General features: G+C 41.6%; 1 protein-coding gene across 1 annotated transcript in view; it reads left to right on the top strand.

Annotated features, from left to right (window-relative positions):
• Positions 1-14,612, top strand: part of LOC110499336 (carbohydrate sulfotransferase 8) — a 98,124-nt gene extending 83,512 nt beyond the window's left edge. Inside the window, exons 3-5 of the mRNA XM_021576422.3 lie at positions 11,595-11,635; positions 11,804-12,213; positions 12,489-14,612. Coding sequence (XP_021432097.3) covers positions 11,595-11,635; positions 11,804-12,213; positions 12,489-13,197 — 1,160 coding nt within the window. The 3' untranslated portion in view covers positions 13,198-14,612. The remainder of the gene's footprint in view (positions 1-11,594; positions 11,636-11,803; positions 12,214-12,488) is intronic.
• The last annotated feature ends 3,957 nt before the right edge of the window (positions 14,613-18,569 follow it).

Here is an 18,569-nt window from a genome sequence, read left to right as displayed (position 1 = left end):
CTGCTTTTCTTCAGCAGGGACAGGGAAGATGGTTAAAATTGATGGGAAGATGGATGGAGCCAAATACAGGACCATTCTGGAAGAAAACCTGATGGAGTCTGCAAAAGACCTGAGACTGGGACGGAGATTTGTCTTCCAACAAGACAATGATCCAAAACATAAAGCAAAATCTAAAATGGAATGGTTCAATGATAAACATATCCAGGTGTTAGAATGGCCAAGTCAATGTCCAGACCTGAATCCAATCGAGATCCTGTGGAAAGAACTGAAAACTGCTGTTCACAAATGCTCTCCAGCCAACCTCACTGAGCTCGAGCTGTTTTGCAAGGAGGAATGGGAAAACATTTCAGTCTCTCGATGTGCAAAACTGATAGAGACATACCCCAAGCGACTTACAGCTGTAATCGCAGCAAAAGGTGGCGCTACAAAGTATTAACTTAAGGGGGCTGAATAATTTTGCACGCCCAATTTTTCAGTTTTTGATTTGTTAAAAAAAGTTTGAAATATCCAATAAATGTTGTTCCACTTCATGATTGTGTCCCACTTGTTGTTGATTCTTCACAAAAAAAATACAGTTTTATATCTTTATGTTTGAAGCCTGAAATGTGGCAAAAGGTTGCAAAGTTCAAGGGGGGCCGAATACTTTCGCAAGGCACTGTATTTATGAAGCCGGTGACTGATGTGATAAACTCCTCAATACCATTGGATGAGCCCTGGGAAACATATTCCGGTCTGTGCTAGCGAAACAGTCCTGTAGATTTGCATCTGCTTCATTGGACAATTTCTGTATTGAGCCTGATATGAAGAATAGCATGAGAGGAGCTATAAAACTGCAAATAGAAGTCTCTGTTCCATGGAGAAAAAAAGAGAAAAAAAAAGAAAAAAAAAAACTGTTGAAATCCATGAAGATAGCTGCTTTTCAAAGAAAGTGATGAAGCACACACACTCATTGCTGTACTGTATGTAAATATATGCATTCTGGGGACATTGTTTCTTGTGTGAAGGATGTATAGCTACTTTCTGCGTGAAAGTATGGAGAAAGAGAACCAACAATATATTCATGCTCAATCTTTTATTTCATTCATGCATCAGCTGTGGCAGGGGTCGATTGAACTTAGTTCTCTGCATAATTTCTATCATCCCACTTTGGCCCACATAACCTGAATTGAATGTATAGTAGAGCTGCAGCTCCAGCTAACCTGGTCACAGTCAATAGTTGTGTGCACAGAAGACCAGCCATGTAAATGTAAGTCACACATTCATCAGTGAAGAGCCTGGAGAATGTAGGCTACTATACGGTTGGTTTCTTGCTAGTGTGACAGTGTTCCCATTTTCTCTACAATGGCGAATCACTTGAGAATGTGTATGTATACATACTGTATGCATAGTGTATGTCAATATGTTTAATGCTAGAATCCTTAGTTGCTACATCCATTTTGGGATTTATAAATTAATGATATATACCTATTGATTCTTTAAGAATATAAATTATGAATGCCTCATGAGCTTAGTTCAACTGTCGTACCCCATCAGAACCCAAAATATAAGCTTGTTTTATATTATGTTTGTAATCATGTAAACATATCTAAACAAACACTGTATAGCCTCAAAACTATACTATTTGATATAATGGATGGCCAGTCCTTGCATCCATAGCTCTGTCTATTAATTTAAGAGTGGTTACATTTCTCCAGACCCATCCCTTAGCGTTTTAGCGAAACGGGTGGGGCGAACGATTTGTTATTGTTTCAATTAAGGATTCCTGCTTTAAGTGCACTTACGCAATGAAACCTTTTCCATTTGGTTTGGGCATTGTTCCCAGCCAGTCACACCAAATCAGAAAGATATTCTGATCTTCAGGAAGTATTCACACCCCTTGACTTTTTCCACATTTTGTTGTATTATAAAGTGGGATTCAAACAGATTTAATTGTTGTTTTTTGTCAATCTACACAAAATACTCTGATGTCAAGAAACATTTTTTACAAAGGTTAGAATTTATGAAAAATAAAACACTAATATATCTTGATAACATACGTGTTCAACCCCCTGAGTGATTGCAGCTGTGAGTCTTTCTGGGTAAGTCTAAGAGCATTGCACACCTGGATTGTACAATACATATTTGTACATTATTCTTTTAAAAATTCTTCAAGCTCTGTCAAGTTGGTTGTTGATCATTACTAGACAGCCATTTTCAAGTCTGGCCATCGATTTTCAAGCCGAATTAAGTCAAAACTGTAACTAGGCCACACAGGAACATTCCCTGTCATCTTGGTAAGCAACTCCAGTGTATATTTGGCCTTGTGTTTGATTATTGTCCTGCTGAAAGGTGAATTTCTCTCCTAGTGTCTGTTGAAAAGGAGACTGAACCAGGAACCTCTAGGATTTTGCCTGTGCTTAGCTCTATTCTGTTTCTTCTATCATTTAAAAAAACTAGGAAGAACGTCTGTATTTTTTGAGTGACTGGGTATATTGATACACCATCCAAAGTGTAATTTATAACTTCACCATGCTCAAAGGTATATCCAATGTCTGCTTTTAACATGTTTTACCCATCTACAAATAGGTGCTCTTCTTTGCGAGTGATTGGAAAACCTCTCTGGTCTTTGTGGTTGAATCTGTGTTAGAAATCCACTGCTAGACTGAGGGACCTTACAGATAATTGTATGTGTAGAATACAGAGATAAAGTAGTCATTTAAATATCATGTTAAACACTGTTATTCCACACAGAGTGAGTCCATGCAACTTATGTGACATGTTAATCAAGTGAACTTATGTAGGCTTGCCATAACAAAGGGGTTAAATACTTGACTCAAGACATTTCAGCTTTTCATTTTTAATTAATGTATACAAATTTTGAACCATAATTCCACTTTGACATTATGAGGTATTGTGTGTAGGCCAGTGACAACTCAATTCCATAAATTTAGTTTTGTGGAAAAAGTCAAGGGTGTGAATACTTTCTGAAAGCACTGTAAATTCTCCAGTGGAAGGACGCTCTTACCCTTGCTAAGAAGAATTGATTGTAACGGCTCTCCTCTTCGTCCGATGATGAAGAATAGGAATCATCGGACCAACACGCAGCGTGGTAAGTGTTCATAGTAAATTTGATTAAATAAACTGAACACTGAATGACAAAACGACGACGACGACGACGACGACGACGACGACGACGAGCGTGAACAACATGAAACAGTCCTGTAAGGAGAAAAAACAGGAAACAACTACCCACAAACACAGGTGGGAACAGGCTACCTAAGTATGGTCCTCAATCAGAGACAACGATTGACAGCTGCCTCTGATTGGGAACCATACCAGGCCAAACACATAGAAATACAACACACAGAACAAAACATAGAGTGAAAAACATAGAATGCCCACCCCAACTCACGCCCTGACCAAACCAAAATAGAGACATAAAAAAGGAACTAAGGTCAGGACGTGACATTGAGACTGAAATCTACACCACAAAATTGGGTGCAATTCTGCTGAAGCAGGCCTTATCGCTCAAATGCCTTTGCATCAGGAACAACAAATAAGGGGGACCTAAGTGAAATTGCACTGTAGAGAAACGTTTCACTTTATACCCTGAAATGTTGACAACAAACAGTACTGCAATATTGTGATAAGAAAGAACCATCCTAAGGGGATGAGTTTGAGTTTTATTCAGATTCGGACACATCACAGCTTGTATTACACTATCTTCTGACAGAGTCATTTTGTATACCCCATCAACTAATGTATGTGAAATTTTCTATGCATGAGAGCACCTGCGCTATGTGTAGAGTTGGTTTCTGACCCTATCAGTGCACATGCCCATATGACTAGTCAGAACCCGCTATTCTTTGTCTGTCGACACCAAAGCTTCCATTTAAATATAATTGAATGGGAATCTCTGTTCTAGTAATCCCTACTTCTATGGAAACTCATCAGATTCTCCATTCCAACTCAGTGCCTTGACTCATTACCTCTGCACTGAGCAGGAGACTTTGTGACACGGATGGCTCTCTCACCACACAGCGCAGAGCACTGTGTAAGCCTTTCAAGTCACGCTGAAACCCCCTCCAATATTTATAACCTTTCCATCAATAAAAGATACCCCTTCGGTGAGGTAAGAGGGAAGAAAAGCAGGAATGGGGAGCATGTGAGAGAGAGAGAGAGAGAGATAGCATTTAGCCAAGCACTGGACTGTACTCTAGGGGTAGGACAAATAGTGGCCAACAGGAGGGTAACCCAGACCAGACCATAGCTCAGCCTCACTGCCAGCCCACATATGCAGAGGCAGCCTCCGGTAAGAGTCATATAGACCCTTCAGTCATCGGAGAGGTGTCAACTGCTAAAGCTGATGTGCAAAGTCCTAGAATAGGTATAAACCAATGTATTGGACCTTATCAGAAAACATTCAACCGAAACATTAAGAACACCTGCTCTTTCCATGACATAGACTGACCAGGTGAATCCAGGTGAAAATTATGAGCCCTTATTGATGTCACTTGCTAAATCCACTTCAATCAATAGATGAAGGGGAGGAGACAGGTTAAAGAAGGATATTTAAGCCTTGAGACAATTGAGACGTGGATTGTGTCTGTGCCATTCAGAGGGTAAATGGGAAAGACAAAACATTTAAGCGTCTTTGAACGGGTATGGTAGTAGGTGGCAGGCACACCGGTTTGTATCAAGAACTGCTACACTGATGGGTTTTTAATGCTCAACCGTTTCCTGTGTATCAAGAATGGTCCACCACCCAAAGGACATCCAGCCAACTTGACATCCAGACAACTGTGGGAAGCATTGGAGTCAACATGGGCCAGCATCCCTGTGGAATGCTTTTGACACCTTGTAGAGTCTATGTCCCAATGAATTGAGGCTGTTCTGAGGGCAAAAGTGTGTTCCTAATGTTTGGTATGCTCAGTGTATAAGATAAAAGAGAAATTAGTTTCACATTCTGAAGTCATATGAAGATATAGTCAACACAAGATATAGTCATATATGTTATAATTTTCTTGTTGTCTATTTATAAAAATAGTTGGTGGATGGTTGGTGGACAGTTGAGCGTGGTTGGTGGACTGTTGGGCGTGGTTGGTGCGCTTTTGTGCTTGGTTAGTGCGCTGTTGGGCGTGGTTGGTGCGCTTAGTCTAAATATTGTGCGGGTGTATCAACTTCACACATAATACAACACACATACCATACTCTATTTGCTCAGTCACATCAACTGCTGGAAAAAACACACGTTTGGATGTTCCTGTTCTATATTTGTTTGTATTAATTTCCTATGTACTTCACTATAACCAAATGATACAGTATATAGATATACTGTATATATTTATAAACTCAGAAAAAAAAGAAACGTCCCTTTCTCAGGACCCTGTCTTTCAAAGATAATTCGTAAAAATATAAATAACTTCACAGATCTTCATTGTAAAGGGATAAACACAGTTTCCCATGCTTGTTCCATGAACCATAAACAATTAATGAACATGCACCTGTGGAACGGTTGTTAAGATACTAACAGCTTACAGACGGTAGGCAGTTAAGGTCACAGTTATGAAAACTTAGGACACTAAAGAGGCCTTTCTACTGACTCAGAAAAACACAGAAAACAGAAAAACAATGTCCATACTGTGAGACGCCTAAAACAGCGCTTACAGGGAGACAGGACGGACAGCTGATCATCCTCGCAGTGGCAGACCACGTGTAACAACACCTGCACAGGGTCGGTACATCTGAACATCACATCTGCGGGACAGGTACAGGATGGAAACAACAACTGCTCGAGTTACACCAGGAACGCACAATCCCTCCATCAGTGCTCAGACTGTCCGCAATAGGCTGAGAGAGGCTGGACTGAGGGCTTGTAGGCCTGTTGTAAGGCAAGTCCTCACCAGACATCACTGGCAACTACGTCGCCTATGGGCACAAACCCACCGTCGCTGGACCAGAAAGGACTTCACTGACGAGTCGCGGTTTTGTCTCACCAGGGGTGATGGTCGATTCGCTTTTTTCGTCAAAGGAATGAACGTTACACCGAGGCCTGTACTCTGGAGCAGGAACGATTTGGAGGTGGAGGGGCCATCACGGTCTGGATACTGACTGCTACTTTTGATCTAGACCCCCCCCCCCCCTTTGTTCAGGGACATATTATTCAATTTCTGTTAGTCATGTCTGTGGAACTTGTCCAGTTTATGTCTCAGTTGTTGAATCTTGTTATGTTCATACAAATATTTACACATGTAAAGTTTGCTGAAAATCAACACAGTTGACAGTGAGATGAAGTTTCTTTTTTTGCTGAGTTTGTGAAATGAGATCATTAACGTTCAGTTCTTGGTATATCCAGGGCTTGTACTCCTCTACCTTCCATCTTAAGACCAAAACCCAGATTTTCTTAAAAACACCAAAAGTCAAGACATAATAATACTTCTAGAAACATGGTGCCGTGGTAACATAGATCCTCAATGTCCTTCAGGCTATAGGGACATTCTACTCCCATCATTAAAATGTAAATCACGGCAGGGACTCGGGAGGAACGATCATATGCAGTGGTGATTTTAGCATGTAAATCTTGGTGGGGCAAACAAAAAGAACGTGGGATGCATGTCAGCAAAGCCACAGCACTAAACAATATATTAATTGCACTATAACGGCGACAAACGGTGCCTACAAACTGTTAGGGCCTACATAAAGCTGTCCAAACAGAGTCCCAATATCTTACCACTGCTACACCTGGCTTTCAGCAGAGCCTTGTCTGGCAGCGAAACAGTTAATTCAGCCTCATTTACTGCCTTTAAAAAAAGCATAGCTTATATGGCAAACTTGGGGCATACAAACAGACAATGAGAGCTCTTACAATATTCAATGATTAAAAACAAGTTCTAGGCTATTTGTGAACAACCAAGCTAGAACAGTAGGCGAAATGAAGTGGTAAAAATGTACCAAATTGTTAGGGTGAGGCACATTGAATGCCGTTTGGGTCGTTGAGTGTCGAAAAAGATACACGTCATGTAACACTATTTGACGAGTTAAATAAGCTTTTAACTTGACACGTCAAATAACACAATTATATTATAGAATGTTGTGTGTGTTGAATTTACACGTGCAAGCCAAGCACCACAACTACTAACGTTATGTGTTTACAATACCGCGTTGGTGAAATTAGACTAAAACAGCTTACTACACAACATACACTTAATATTACTTTCTTAGCTACAGTATACATTTCTCCCTTGCATATTACATCATTTATGCAGCAGCATACAAGACATTTTTGGACTCACCTTGTGAAGGTGGCACAGCGGTCCTTTGTGGGCAAATGTTGTCATCAAACTTTGTCATCAAAGTCTGGCATTCTCTAGATTTATGGTGGTAACTCGGGGGACAAAACACAGCCACTCCACTGAATAACAGGCTAACGTTAGTGGTTTCTTTGCAGTCCTTCCAAACGACTCATTGTTGAATTTGCGATTTCCAACTTGTTGTGTAATCTTTGTATACAATAGCCGATGAGCACCGATACATTTTATCTATCATTTCTCTTCATATGACAAGGATTAAATAGGATTTGCCAGTATAATGTCGACTTGATGACAACTGATTATGACTGCTAGCTAAGACTTTGAAAGTAAGATGTGACAGTCCAATTAAAGCTACTGTAGCTATAACTTGATTTGATGTCATTCTATCTGTGGCCAATGACCTTGAGCCTTATCGGATGGGCACTTCTAATATAACTCTATGGCAGAACCCAAGGGGTTAAAATTTTCGAGCTGTAAACTTAGATTTGGGGATGACATACTGTCCCAAGAATGACAGAAAACTGAGCCAATCATGACAGAAAACTGAGCCAATCAGGCACAATGCTCTGTATTTTCTGCTGGCTTGCCCCACCACCACAGAAAGCACTGAGCTAGGCTGAAACATCTGCATTTTGTAGCTGCCTTACTCAAGAAAGCAAAAAAGAGACCGTGTTTGTATGTGGCCTTATTATCACAATGACTTTTTTTGCGAACTGATAAGTGACGCGTATTAATGCCAAAATAACAAGCAAAACAGGCAAGCCCCAAAAAAGTGATTTGGGGGATTTTAATGGTAGAACAGGTTCTGAAACTGACTGTGTAGTAGACCCTGAGGGTAATAGACATATATTTGACATATACCCGAGTCCCATCACTAGTAATAGAAATAGCTCTGACCAGGTAGCGAACAAAAATGTAAAGGGGTTAGTGCATCTCTGTTGAGCCTTAGGCCTGTGTTTTTTTAATGGTATGATTAGATGGGATTCTAACTTACTGCTCAACTCTTGGGACGAGTGTTGTTGACTATGCAATCTCAGACTTGGATCCCTCCTCTATTAGTGCATTCACTGTCAGACCACAGACACCATTGTCTGACCGCTGCCAGATTGTCTTTTTGAAAAGACTTCGCCAACCAAAGACCAAACAAACAGAGCCCTGTACACTGCTTCATCTAAATGAAACATACAGATGGGCTGCTGACAGCGCAACACACTTCAACACAACATTGCACTGCCCAGAAATCACAGCCTGTATAAATGATTTCCTTTCAAGTGCATTCAGCCCAAACCTCCCTGACATAAATTTGGCTGTGAATAAATTAAATGAGATCTATCATAAAGCAGCCACAAAAGAAAATTTATGCAAAATAAAAAACAGTTCTAATTGGAAACCTCAAAAAGAGAAATGGTTTGATGCTGAATGTAATCTCATAAGGAACAAATTGAGATCTTCATCAAATAGAAAACATCACTAACTACAGGTTAGAGACGTTCGGTAAGAATATTGTGTCACATTGAAAGAATACAAACAGAAGCATTGTGACACCACTCTGAAAGAGATTGAAGACTCCATTGATGGAAACCAGTTGTGGGAGAAATGAAATGGTCTAAATGGACAACAGAGGAATGATCTCGTCATTCAAAATGGCAACATTGTAAAAGATCCTTTTGAAAGTCTTGATGGAATAATAGCATCAGAAGACCTTACTTTAAACCTCCAAAATATTCAAGAAAAATTCAGCTCCCTAGAACACACATTTAAAAACAACAAGAACCCAATTGACTACCAAATTACACGATTGAAGAAAATACAAAGCATGTGGCTCTGACAGCATCAGGAATTAAATGCTTAAACACAGTCCTCCTGAGCTGTAGACTGACAGTGGAGAGACCTTTGACAGGGGGCCTAAATCTTGTGCTTGGCTGGGAAGTAAGTAATTGTCACACACACACGCGCACAAACACAGTCACTCACATCACACACAGTACAAACACACACACCTCTCTCTCTCAGTCCGTCACCAGCAGTAAGCCTGCACAGCTCTGGCATGTAATCGATCCCGTGACGATCAGTGTGACGGCCTTGACACAACTCTCTTGTCCTCCCCGCTGACACGTGCCGTCAGTCAGGTCGCCCCCCTCTCGTCATCTCCGTCACAGGCAGGCCAGGGTCATTACAGGGTTGACAGCAGCAGTGTCTCCTCACCTGTCTGCCTGCCTACCTGTCTGTCTGTCTGCCTGTCTGTGCGTGTCGTTAAGTTGCTCAGAGCAGAGAGTAAAGTTTAAGCCCCAGATTTGAGCTTAGTTAGTGATTGCCAGAGAGGGTAAGCTAAATGACAGGTGTAGAAATGGTGGAAGTCCTGAGTCAACACTGACATTGAGGAAGGGGGCTGGTGGTGTGTGTGTGTGTGTGTGTGTGTGTGTGTGTGTGTGTGTGTGTGTGTGTGTGTGTGTGTGTGTGTGTGTGTGTGTGTGTGTGTGAGAGACAGGGGGTTATCGGGGTACAGCAGGTGCAAGCTTTGCAATCGCCCCTAAATAGATATGTAAACACTACAGTAATAACTTTAACTGCAAGTAGGTACTGAAGCTACTGTATGTGGACAGGACAAACTTAACACATTATATTCCTTAGACAGCCAACACAGGGGCCATTGACAACTTATCACATTCTATTCCTTAGACAGCCAACACAGGGGCCATTGACAACTTAACACATTCTATTCCTTAGACAGCCAACACAGGGGCCATTGACAACTTATCACATTCTATTCCTTAGACAGCCAACACAGGGGCCATTGACAACTTAACACATTATATTCCTTAGACAGCCAACACAGGGGCCATTGACAACTTAACACATTCTATTACTTAGACAGCCAACACAGGGGCCATTGACAACTTAACACATTCTATTACTTAGACAGCCAACACAGGGGCCATTGACATAAGCATTACTTACTGTTAATGCATGCCTTTGTAGACATTCTTCATTCTCTTTTATAATGCTTCATTATATCCCCTCATACAATGGATCGTCTTTGTGATTTGCCTTTATTGGGCCAAGTTCACACAGATATATTGTTCCTTGCAAGTGTGCAAAAAGTGGGTGACCTCTTGAGAGCGGTGAGAGATTCTTGATGGCTCTTTTGACACGGCAGCAGTCGGAAAGCAGTAACCTTCAGTGTCAAGATGATCCCAGGGCTGCCGCTGTGAAGCCATCTGGATCCCCCATTACCCCTGGCACATTCACATTAGCAAGCCTCCTGTGTGTGTGTGTGTGCGTGTGTGTGCGTGTGTGTGTGTGTGTGTGTGTGTGTGTGTTCTAGTAAGGAGTAAGCAAGGTTGTCATTGTTATGTAGAGGATCAGTCACCCCCCATGGAGCGGCCCAACAGCCCTGCATGTATTCAGTTTTGTTTTCTTGTAGACGTCTAGTGCTATCGAGCGATAACACATAAGATATTGAGAACTGGCACTGTGTCATTATACTGTAAATTCTAGATGCAACATTACATGAATGTATGTAAAAAAAATAGCACTATAGTTACTGTAGCTCCCACTAGCAACATCTCTAATGACCATGTGATGTCTTGAACATCTGCTATGGTGACTAATTATGTTTTCTGATGTTTTCCTACATCTCTTGGGTGTCTACTTCCCTCCCCCAAAAATATGTATTATTCTATGACTGATTTATAATCACAATCTGAAAGACATAATTGTTCTGTGCATCCCTTGACTGTTTTGTTTGAGGCTGATTTGAAGTTCTTCTCTAACAAATCTGTTTTGTGATGACAAAGCCGTTTTTGACATCCCCATTCCCCTGTCCTGTAACGATTTCTGTCCCATTATACATGGTCACGTTTCTCAGTCGGAAAAATATCACTTGGCAAGGCTGCACTGGGAAGAGAGAATTTGTTCTCAGTAACTCAACAATAATACAATAGGTGAAAGTGTTGATAAAACGTGATAAGTGGCCGGTAATCTAAGCATCGCCAAGGTAACATGAGCATCACTATTTCTCTCTTTCTATCACACACACACACACACACACACACACACACACACACACACACACCTGGCCTCTCTATCAAAAACCTAATCTTGTGATAAAATGGAGTCTTGTCCTATTGCCCCATCTGTAATAGACACCATCTCTCCTCTAGGCTCTTTCTTGATACCTATTTCAGCTCGGCTGGAGAAACTTGTTACAAGCAAAATACTTTTTGTAATACGTAATGTAGGATTCTCTCTCTCTCGCTCTCTCTCTCTCTCTCTCTCTCTCTCTCCCTCTCCCTCTCCCTCTAGGTGCGAAGTTCATGGTTGCTCCAAGGTGGCCAATTCAAAAGGTAAGATTACTTGATAAGATCAGATGCCTGCTTACATTCAGTTCACTGAGCTGCTGAGCTCCCTCAAAATAATGTAATGACGCCATCTTGTGGATTATTGAGGAACAAGCACTATCTCCATCTTATGTGAAGTTGAGCTTCTGTTAACAATTGTTCCATGTGACACAGGATCAGCCCTCAGACAGTGCAGTCTTTGAAGGCATCAACCTAGGTGGAGGTTTCCATGGAGCTCCAGGGGAAGAGATATCCTCTAACCCCAGCCTCCCTAGTCCTAGCCCCAGGCAGCCCCCTTCCTTACAGTGGCTGCCCCACCCATCCACCCCAACCTCCGGAGACCAACAGGCCGAAAGCCCCAGGCCACCGGTCACTAAACGCCACAGGAAGCTGCTGTTAAAGAGCGGTTCTGTAATTCCTAGTGGTGCCCCCCCTGGTGAGGAGGACCGTAAGTTACAGGGCATGGCTCATACCCAAGTGTCCCGCCACCACCTGCTGAGGGAGGTCTGCACCAAATACCAGCCGGGCGTCACCGAGCACCCCATCTCCAGCCGGCAGGTGTCCCGGGTCTACGTGGAGGATAGGTGTTGTAACTTTAGTGGTTAATTTCATTGAGCATTATCTTCAGATATTATTTACAGTACATGTAAATACATTACATGATTTACATGTATAATTGTATTTCATTGCAATTCATGTTCAGGGCTGATCTAGAGGTCCCCCGTCCATGTAATTTTATTCATTGTGATCTAAAAGGCCTAACTGATCTTAAATCAGGACTCCCACTCTGAGATGTTAGATGTATACAGCCCCAGATAACTATTCATATATTGCTGTTGTATTGGTTAATTAATAATAGGTCAGGGCTGCTGTACTGTGAGGTGCCCAAAGCTGGCTGCTCCAACTGGAAGCGGGTGCTGATGGTCCTGGGAGGCAGTGCCACCTCCACGCACGGCATCGCCCACGACGACGCCCACTATGCCAACCAGCTCCGCCGACTGGACACCTACAGCCAGGCGGGCGTGGCAGAGCGCCTCCGCTCCTACACCAAGGTCCTCTTCGTACGGGAGCCCTTCGAGAGGCTGGTGTCGGCCTTCCGCGACAAGTTCGAGAGCCCCAACTCATACTACCACCCTGTTTTTGGCCGGCCCATCATCTCCCGGTACCGGGCCAACGCCTCGCTCTCCGCCCTGAGGACCGGCGCCGGCGTCACCTTCAGGGAGTTTGTCCAGTACCTGTTGGATGTGAGGCGACCCGTGGGCATGGACATACACTGGACGCCGGTCAGCCAGCTCTGCAGCCCCTGCCTGCTGCACTACGACTTCATCGGGAAATTCGAGAGCCTGAAGGAGGAGGCCAACTTCCTGCTACGGAGTATCGGGGCACCTAGCAACCTCACTTTCCCTGACTTTAAAGACAGAAACCCCAAAGCAGAAAGGACTTCTTACACCATTACCCAGAGATATTTTGAACAGTTGAATACCACGGAGAGACAGAGGGCCTATGACTTTTATTACATGGATTATCTGATGTTTAAATACCCCAAACCCTATAAAGACCTGTACTGAAGTAGTGGCTGGATTGACATGTTTAGATAATTAATTTAAGATTATAAATATGAACACTACAGAAGAGATTATTATCCTGTGGGACTTGAATAAGCACTACAGACACATTGATGTAAATTATTCTACGTGTCTTATTTACATCTGGTTACAATTATGATTTGATGTGATTACTTTGAGCATAGGTTGTACAGATTTTGGTCATAACACTTTGTATAGTGTGCGAACTGATGCGCTTTCTTTGTCAAATGCACTTTTATTGATTGGCTGACATAGCCTACATACAACATCCTCTCAACAATCAACGAGATATTGCTCTCAATCAACAGCATAATGACTTCTATGAAGTGACCTATACTCTGAGTGAAGACTTTATTATCATCTCTTCATTTTCAGCCTTGTTATATGAAGGTATACTTGTCATTTTGGGTCATCGTCAATCATGTGACTTTTAAAATGGAAAAGGTGTCTTGTTATTCTGCAGACTTTTAAAAAGAGAAGGAAAAGAGAGAACCTAGCTATACTCTCCCAAAGCAAAGACTAGTGTTTGCAGATACTGCAGCAGATTTCACAGTTACTGAAATCCTACATTGCCTACTGATGAGAAGTACCATGTGTCTTAGACCATTTTAATATCATTCAATTTGATTTCAAAACCACATTTGCTCTTGAGGTATTTGTTTTCTATTTTACATACAGAACATACAATAAACTTGTTACAGTACGTACCTCAAGGCGGAAGGTAGCTTAGCGGTTAAGAGTGTTGGGCCAGTAACTGAAAGGTCGCTGGTGCAAATACCGAGCCAATTAGGTGAAAAATCTGCCGATGTTCCCTTGAGCAGGACATGTAACACTAATCGCTCCTGTAAGTCGCTCTGGATAAGAGCACCTGCTAAATGAAAACAAACTAAGGGACAGGATACACATGAAATAAGGGACAGGAAAAATATATCAATCTCAGTTGGTAGCTCAGTTGGTAGAGCATGGTGCTGCCAGGGTTGTGGGTTCGATTCCCACAGAGGACCAGTGCGAAAAAAGTGTCAAAATGTATGCACTCACTAATATAAGTCACTCTGGATAAGAGTGTCTGCTAAATTACTAAAATGTAAAATATTGCCTTTCAGATACAACTGTGGGTTCATGATCTTTGATTCTGTAATGTACAATAGGGTTTCTGGGTCATTGTATGGGCCTCATGTTACAATACTAATGATCACACTGTAAAGAGTAAATGCATTGTTTTACATGTCTGTGCAGAAGTGTTCTATCTACAAACACGATTTCAATCCCCTAGCCTTAACACTGCCAATTTTGCTCATTTTGTTTGGGTTTTAATTTGTTTGGGTTTTAAAGCACCATTACCATTTAATACATGTTTTATCAAGCCTTTACTAATTAAACAAAAACATTTCTCTGTTGTTTTTCTACTTCTGTTTTTTGGAAAAGTGACAAAAATGTGTTACAAAGAACCCTTTTGGAACCCTTTTTTCTAAGAGTGTAGAACAATAGCTATTAAATGAGAAAGGTTTTATGTTGTTCAAGCTAAAAAAAAATATTTCCTAACAGACACAATAAAGTAATTATCAAGCATTCTCATCAGTGCATCATGTCACCGTCAGGTTTGAGAAGCATATCTACATCCCTCTCCTAGAACAGCCAGCTATGTCCCAGATGTTCCGGCTGCACCTGGGCAACACGCGTCACAGCATCAGTGACGCAGACCTGTGTAAGCTCGCCAAAAAGACAGAAAGCTACTCCCGGGGCGATGTCAGCGTCATCGTATGAGATGCCCTGATGCAGCCTGTCAGGAAACTGCAGTCAGCCACACACTTCAAAAAGGTCATTTATACACACAATAGTAACTCTATTGCAGTCGACTCTTGCATACAACACTAAAGGTGCATCTCTTTCTCAACCTTTAATGATATTTAAGATAGTGTGTTGTTGTAATGGTACTATAGGTGCAAGGTCCATCCAGTGCCAACAGTCAATTGATGGTGGATGACCTTCTGACCCCGTGCTCGCCTGGGGACCCGGGAGCCATAGAATTGACCTGGATGGATGGGCCTAGCGACAAAATTCCAGAGCACATCATCTGCATGGTAAGAAACACACATTGTCAAAGACTCCAGCCACCCTAGTCTTAGACTGTTCTCTCTGCTACCGCACGGCAAGTGGTACCGGAACGCCAAGTCTAGGTCCAAAAGGCTTCTCAACAGCTTCTACCCCCAAGCCATAAGACTCCTGAAAAGCTAATCAAATGGCTATTTGCATTGCCCCCCCTTTTACACTGCTACTATTCTCTGTTTGTTATCTATGTATAGTCACTTTATCTACATGTACATATTACCTCAATTACCTAGACTAACCTGTGCCCCCGCACATTAACTCTGTACCGGTACCCCCTGTAAATAGCCTCGCTATTGTTATTTTACTGATGCTTTTGAATTATTTGTATCTTTTTATTTTCTATTTTTTACTTATATATTTACCTATATATTTTTTACTTAACACTTATTTTTATTTTTTTCTTAACTTCTTAAAACATTGTTGGTTAAGGGCTTATAAGGAAGCATTTCACTGTTGTATTTGGTGCATGTGACAAATAACATTTGATTTGATTTGACATTCACAGCACAGACATACTCACTGTGTTCATTGACATTCACATTCACAGCTCACAAACATGCTGGAACATGTTGTTTCAACATACACATCCTGGCATTGCACACTGACTCTCACATTTGTGTAATTGCTGAACCATGCTAATGCTTTTGTTGGTCTTCTCTGTGTCCCTCTGCTCTCCAGTCTGACATACTGCACTCACTATCCCCCACACGGCCCACAGTCAACACTGAGGACTTGTTCAAGATCAGGAAGTTCACAGAGGACTTTGGACAGGAGGGCTGAAAGGTCCTGGTCACCCGGGGAGTTCACTTCTCCTTACCCTGTCTCTCCTCCTCTCAAGCCCCATTCGTACATCCTCCTGTCAAATACAGTAGTGGCTACAGAAGCTACAGTACTACCACACTAGAAACTTGGACTTGCTTGGCTAAACTGCATTGGCAAGAATGATGGAGCATTTTAACTTCATGCATATTCTTTCCCTGTGATCATACACAGATTCCTGTAGACTAAAACACTATTTCTTTCTTTGCCATCCTGTACTTTTTGAAGTTGTTTTTTGAAGTGACTCATTATGATGGAGTGGTGTTGAAGCGCTTTGAACAACTACGTTACGTCGTTTTCTTGTCTCGCATGTGTGTAATTGCATGTGTTTTATTCAATGTGTAAGTCTTAATATATGTATTTTATGTGTATGATTGCTCGCTTAACTTTGCTTTTAAATTCCCTGAGTATTGACTGACCATAGCTGCACCAGGTTTCCCACTTGTCCCAGGCCCCACTAGAGCTAGCCCATCATTACAGGCAGTGTTACATACAGTATTTATGATTATTTATTGTATTTCATTTCATCAACATTTGTGTTGTGAATGCATGACTGATGATGTACAGAGCTCATCATTGAGTGGGAGAGGTGTTTACATTGAAGTATTTCTCTGTATTTTTCTGCATTTATATTTTCATTTTGACTGAAGCCCTTTTTTATTGCTGGATTTGAACATTGAAAATAATAGTTCCACGATACACTTTCATATTGTTCCAATACTGTTGTCATAATAGTATTGCTATGTCTCTGTAGAATTGGGGGAATATTGGTTGAGTAATACTGAAGTCAGTTCGGGTCCCAGAGGGGATCTCACTGCTGTTACACGTAGCCATGATGACCAAGTTACCCCGACTTAATAAAAGACAAATAAAAAAATAAGATGTGCTTGTTATTACTTTATTTTAACTTTACATTAAACTTACATCTTACTTTTGCTGTCATACCTGTAAAGAAGAAAATGGCTGCACTTAAGAGTCACACAGTCATTTAATACAGAGCCAGTATAATGGAGTTATATAACAGACTACAGTGTAAAGTAATAAGGCAAAAATAAAAAATCCCAAGCCCATCATTAGTTAGGCTTTTTAACTGATAGGGTAGTTGTTCAAATTGAAATGTTGTATTACTAGGTCTCTCTTTATGTTATGTAAGCTGCACTGCAATTGAGTTTTCTTTAACTACCAATGTGCTCCATTGTGGCACATGTATTTGTGTAAATAAAATCTATCTATTCAGCCTGGACTCATAGACGAAACGTAACACAGTAAATGGAAATCCGGGACATTCAAATTAGTAAGATATGTTACGTTTAGTATGGTTACATAAGACAAAAGGTTACTTAAGGCAAAAACTAAAGGAGGGTGGTTGGTCGGGTGGGCGTATAATACCAATGTCCGGCAACCCAAAGGTTGTGTGTTTCAAATCTCATCACTGGCAACTTTAGCATTTTAGCTAATTAGCTCCATTGTAACTACTTACTACTTTTTAGCTACTTGCTACTAAAGTTGCAAATTAGAGTTTCTATTGAACAAATTCAGGTATGTTCATCCCCGTTTCATTCTGTTTGCTTCCGTTTAAGAAATGTTTTCCAACAGAATCAGTGGAATGAACACAGCCCTAATCACCACAAACACAATTCACTTTCATAGCAGCCACATATAAAAAGCATGATCATTTGATCTTCGTATAATTCCTTCTCGCATCTACGTGCTCTCCTACTTATCTTTTCTCTTCACATATGAGGCTTTCAGTGCACAATACAACAGCTGTCTTTGACCTTGCAAAAACAACTTTCCAATCCAAACCTTCACAACATAACTGCGATCTGCTACACACAGCCCACATTGTTGTCACCCAACGTTAAACTCACATAGCTAGCTACTAGAACTAATGCGTTAATAAACTCGCTACAGCCATGCAGTACAGTGTACAGCAAGAGGTTAAGCAGTTACACCGGCGCACCCTGGTGGCAGTACATTTATAAATCCAAAAGCTACCTTCACTTAGAAGAGTTCCAGTGTTGGATAGCCATAGCCAGCTAGCTAACATAGCATCCCTCTCCGTTTGAGCCGGGTGTTTGAGTAGGCTAAACTAGCAAGCTGCATTTGCTAGCTAGTTAAGTGAATGTGAAAGTGGATGGCGTTGCTTGGGCGTGAACGTGTATGGCGTTGCTTGGGCGAGCGGTTTGCTGATGTCAACGTTGTGAATAGAGTGCCCCATGGTGGCGGTGGGGTTATGGTATGGGCAGGCATAAGCTACAGACAACGAACATAAATGTATTTTATTGATGGCAATTTGAATGCACAGAGATACCGTGACGAGATCCTGAGGCCCATTATGGTGCCATTCATCTGCCACCATCGCTTCATGTTTCAGCATGATAATGCACGCCCCATGTCACAAGGCTCTGTTCACAATTCCTGGA

The sequence above is a fragment of the Oncorhynchus mykiss genome, chromosome 2 (genome assembly GCF_057628025.1).
Source record: "Oncorhynchus mykiss isolate SJ-2025 chromosome 2, ASM5762802v1, whole genome shotgun sequence".
NCBI lineage: Eukaryota > Metazoa > Chordata > Actinopteri > Salmoniformes > Salmonidae > Oncorhynchus > Oncorhynchus mykiss.
Note: the sequence above shows the minus strand (reverse complement) of the source record. Positions and strands in the feature narration are given on the sequence as shown.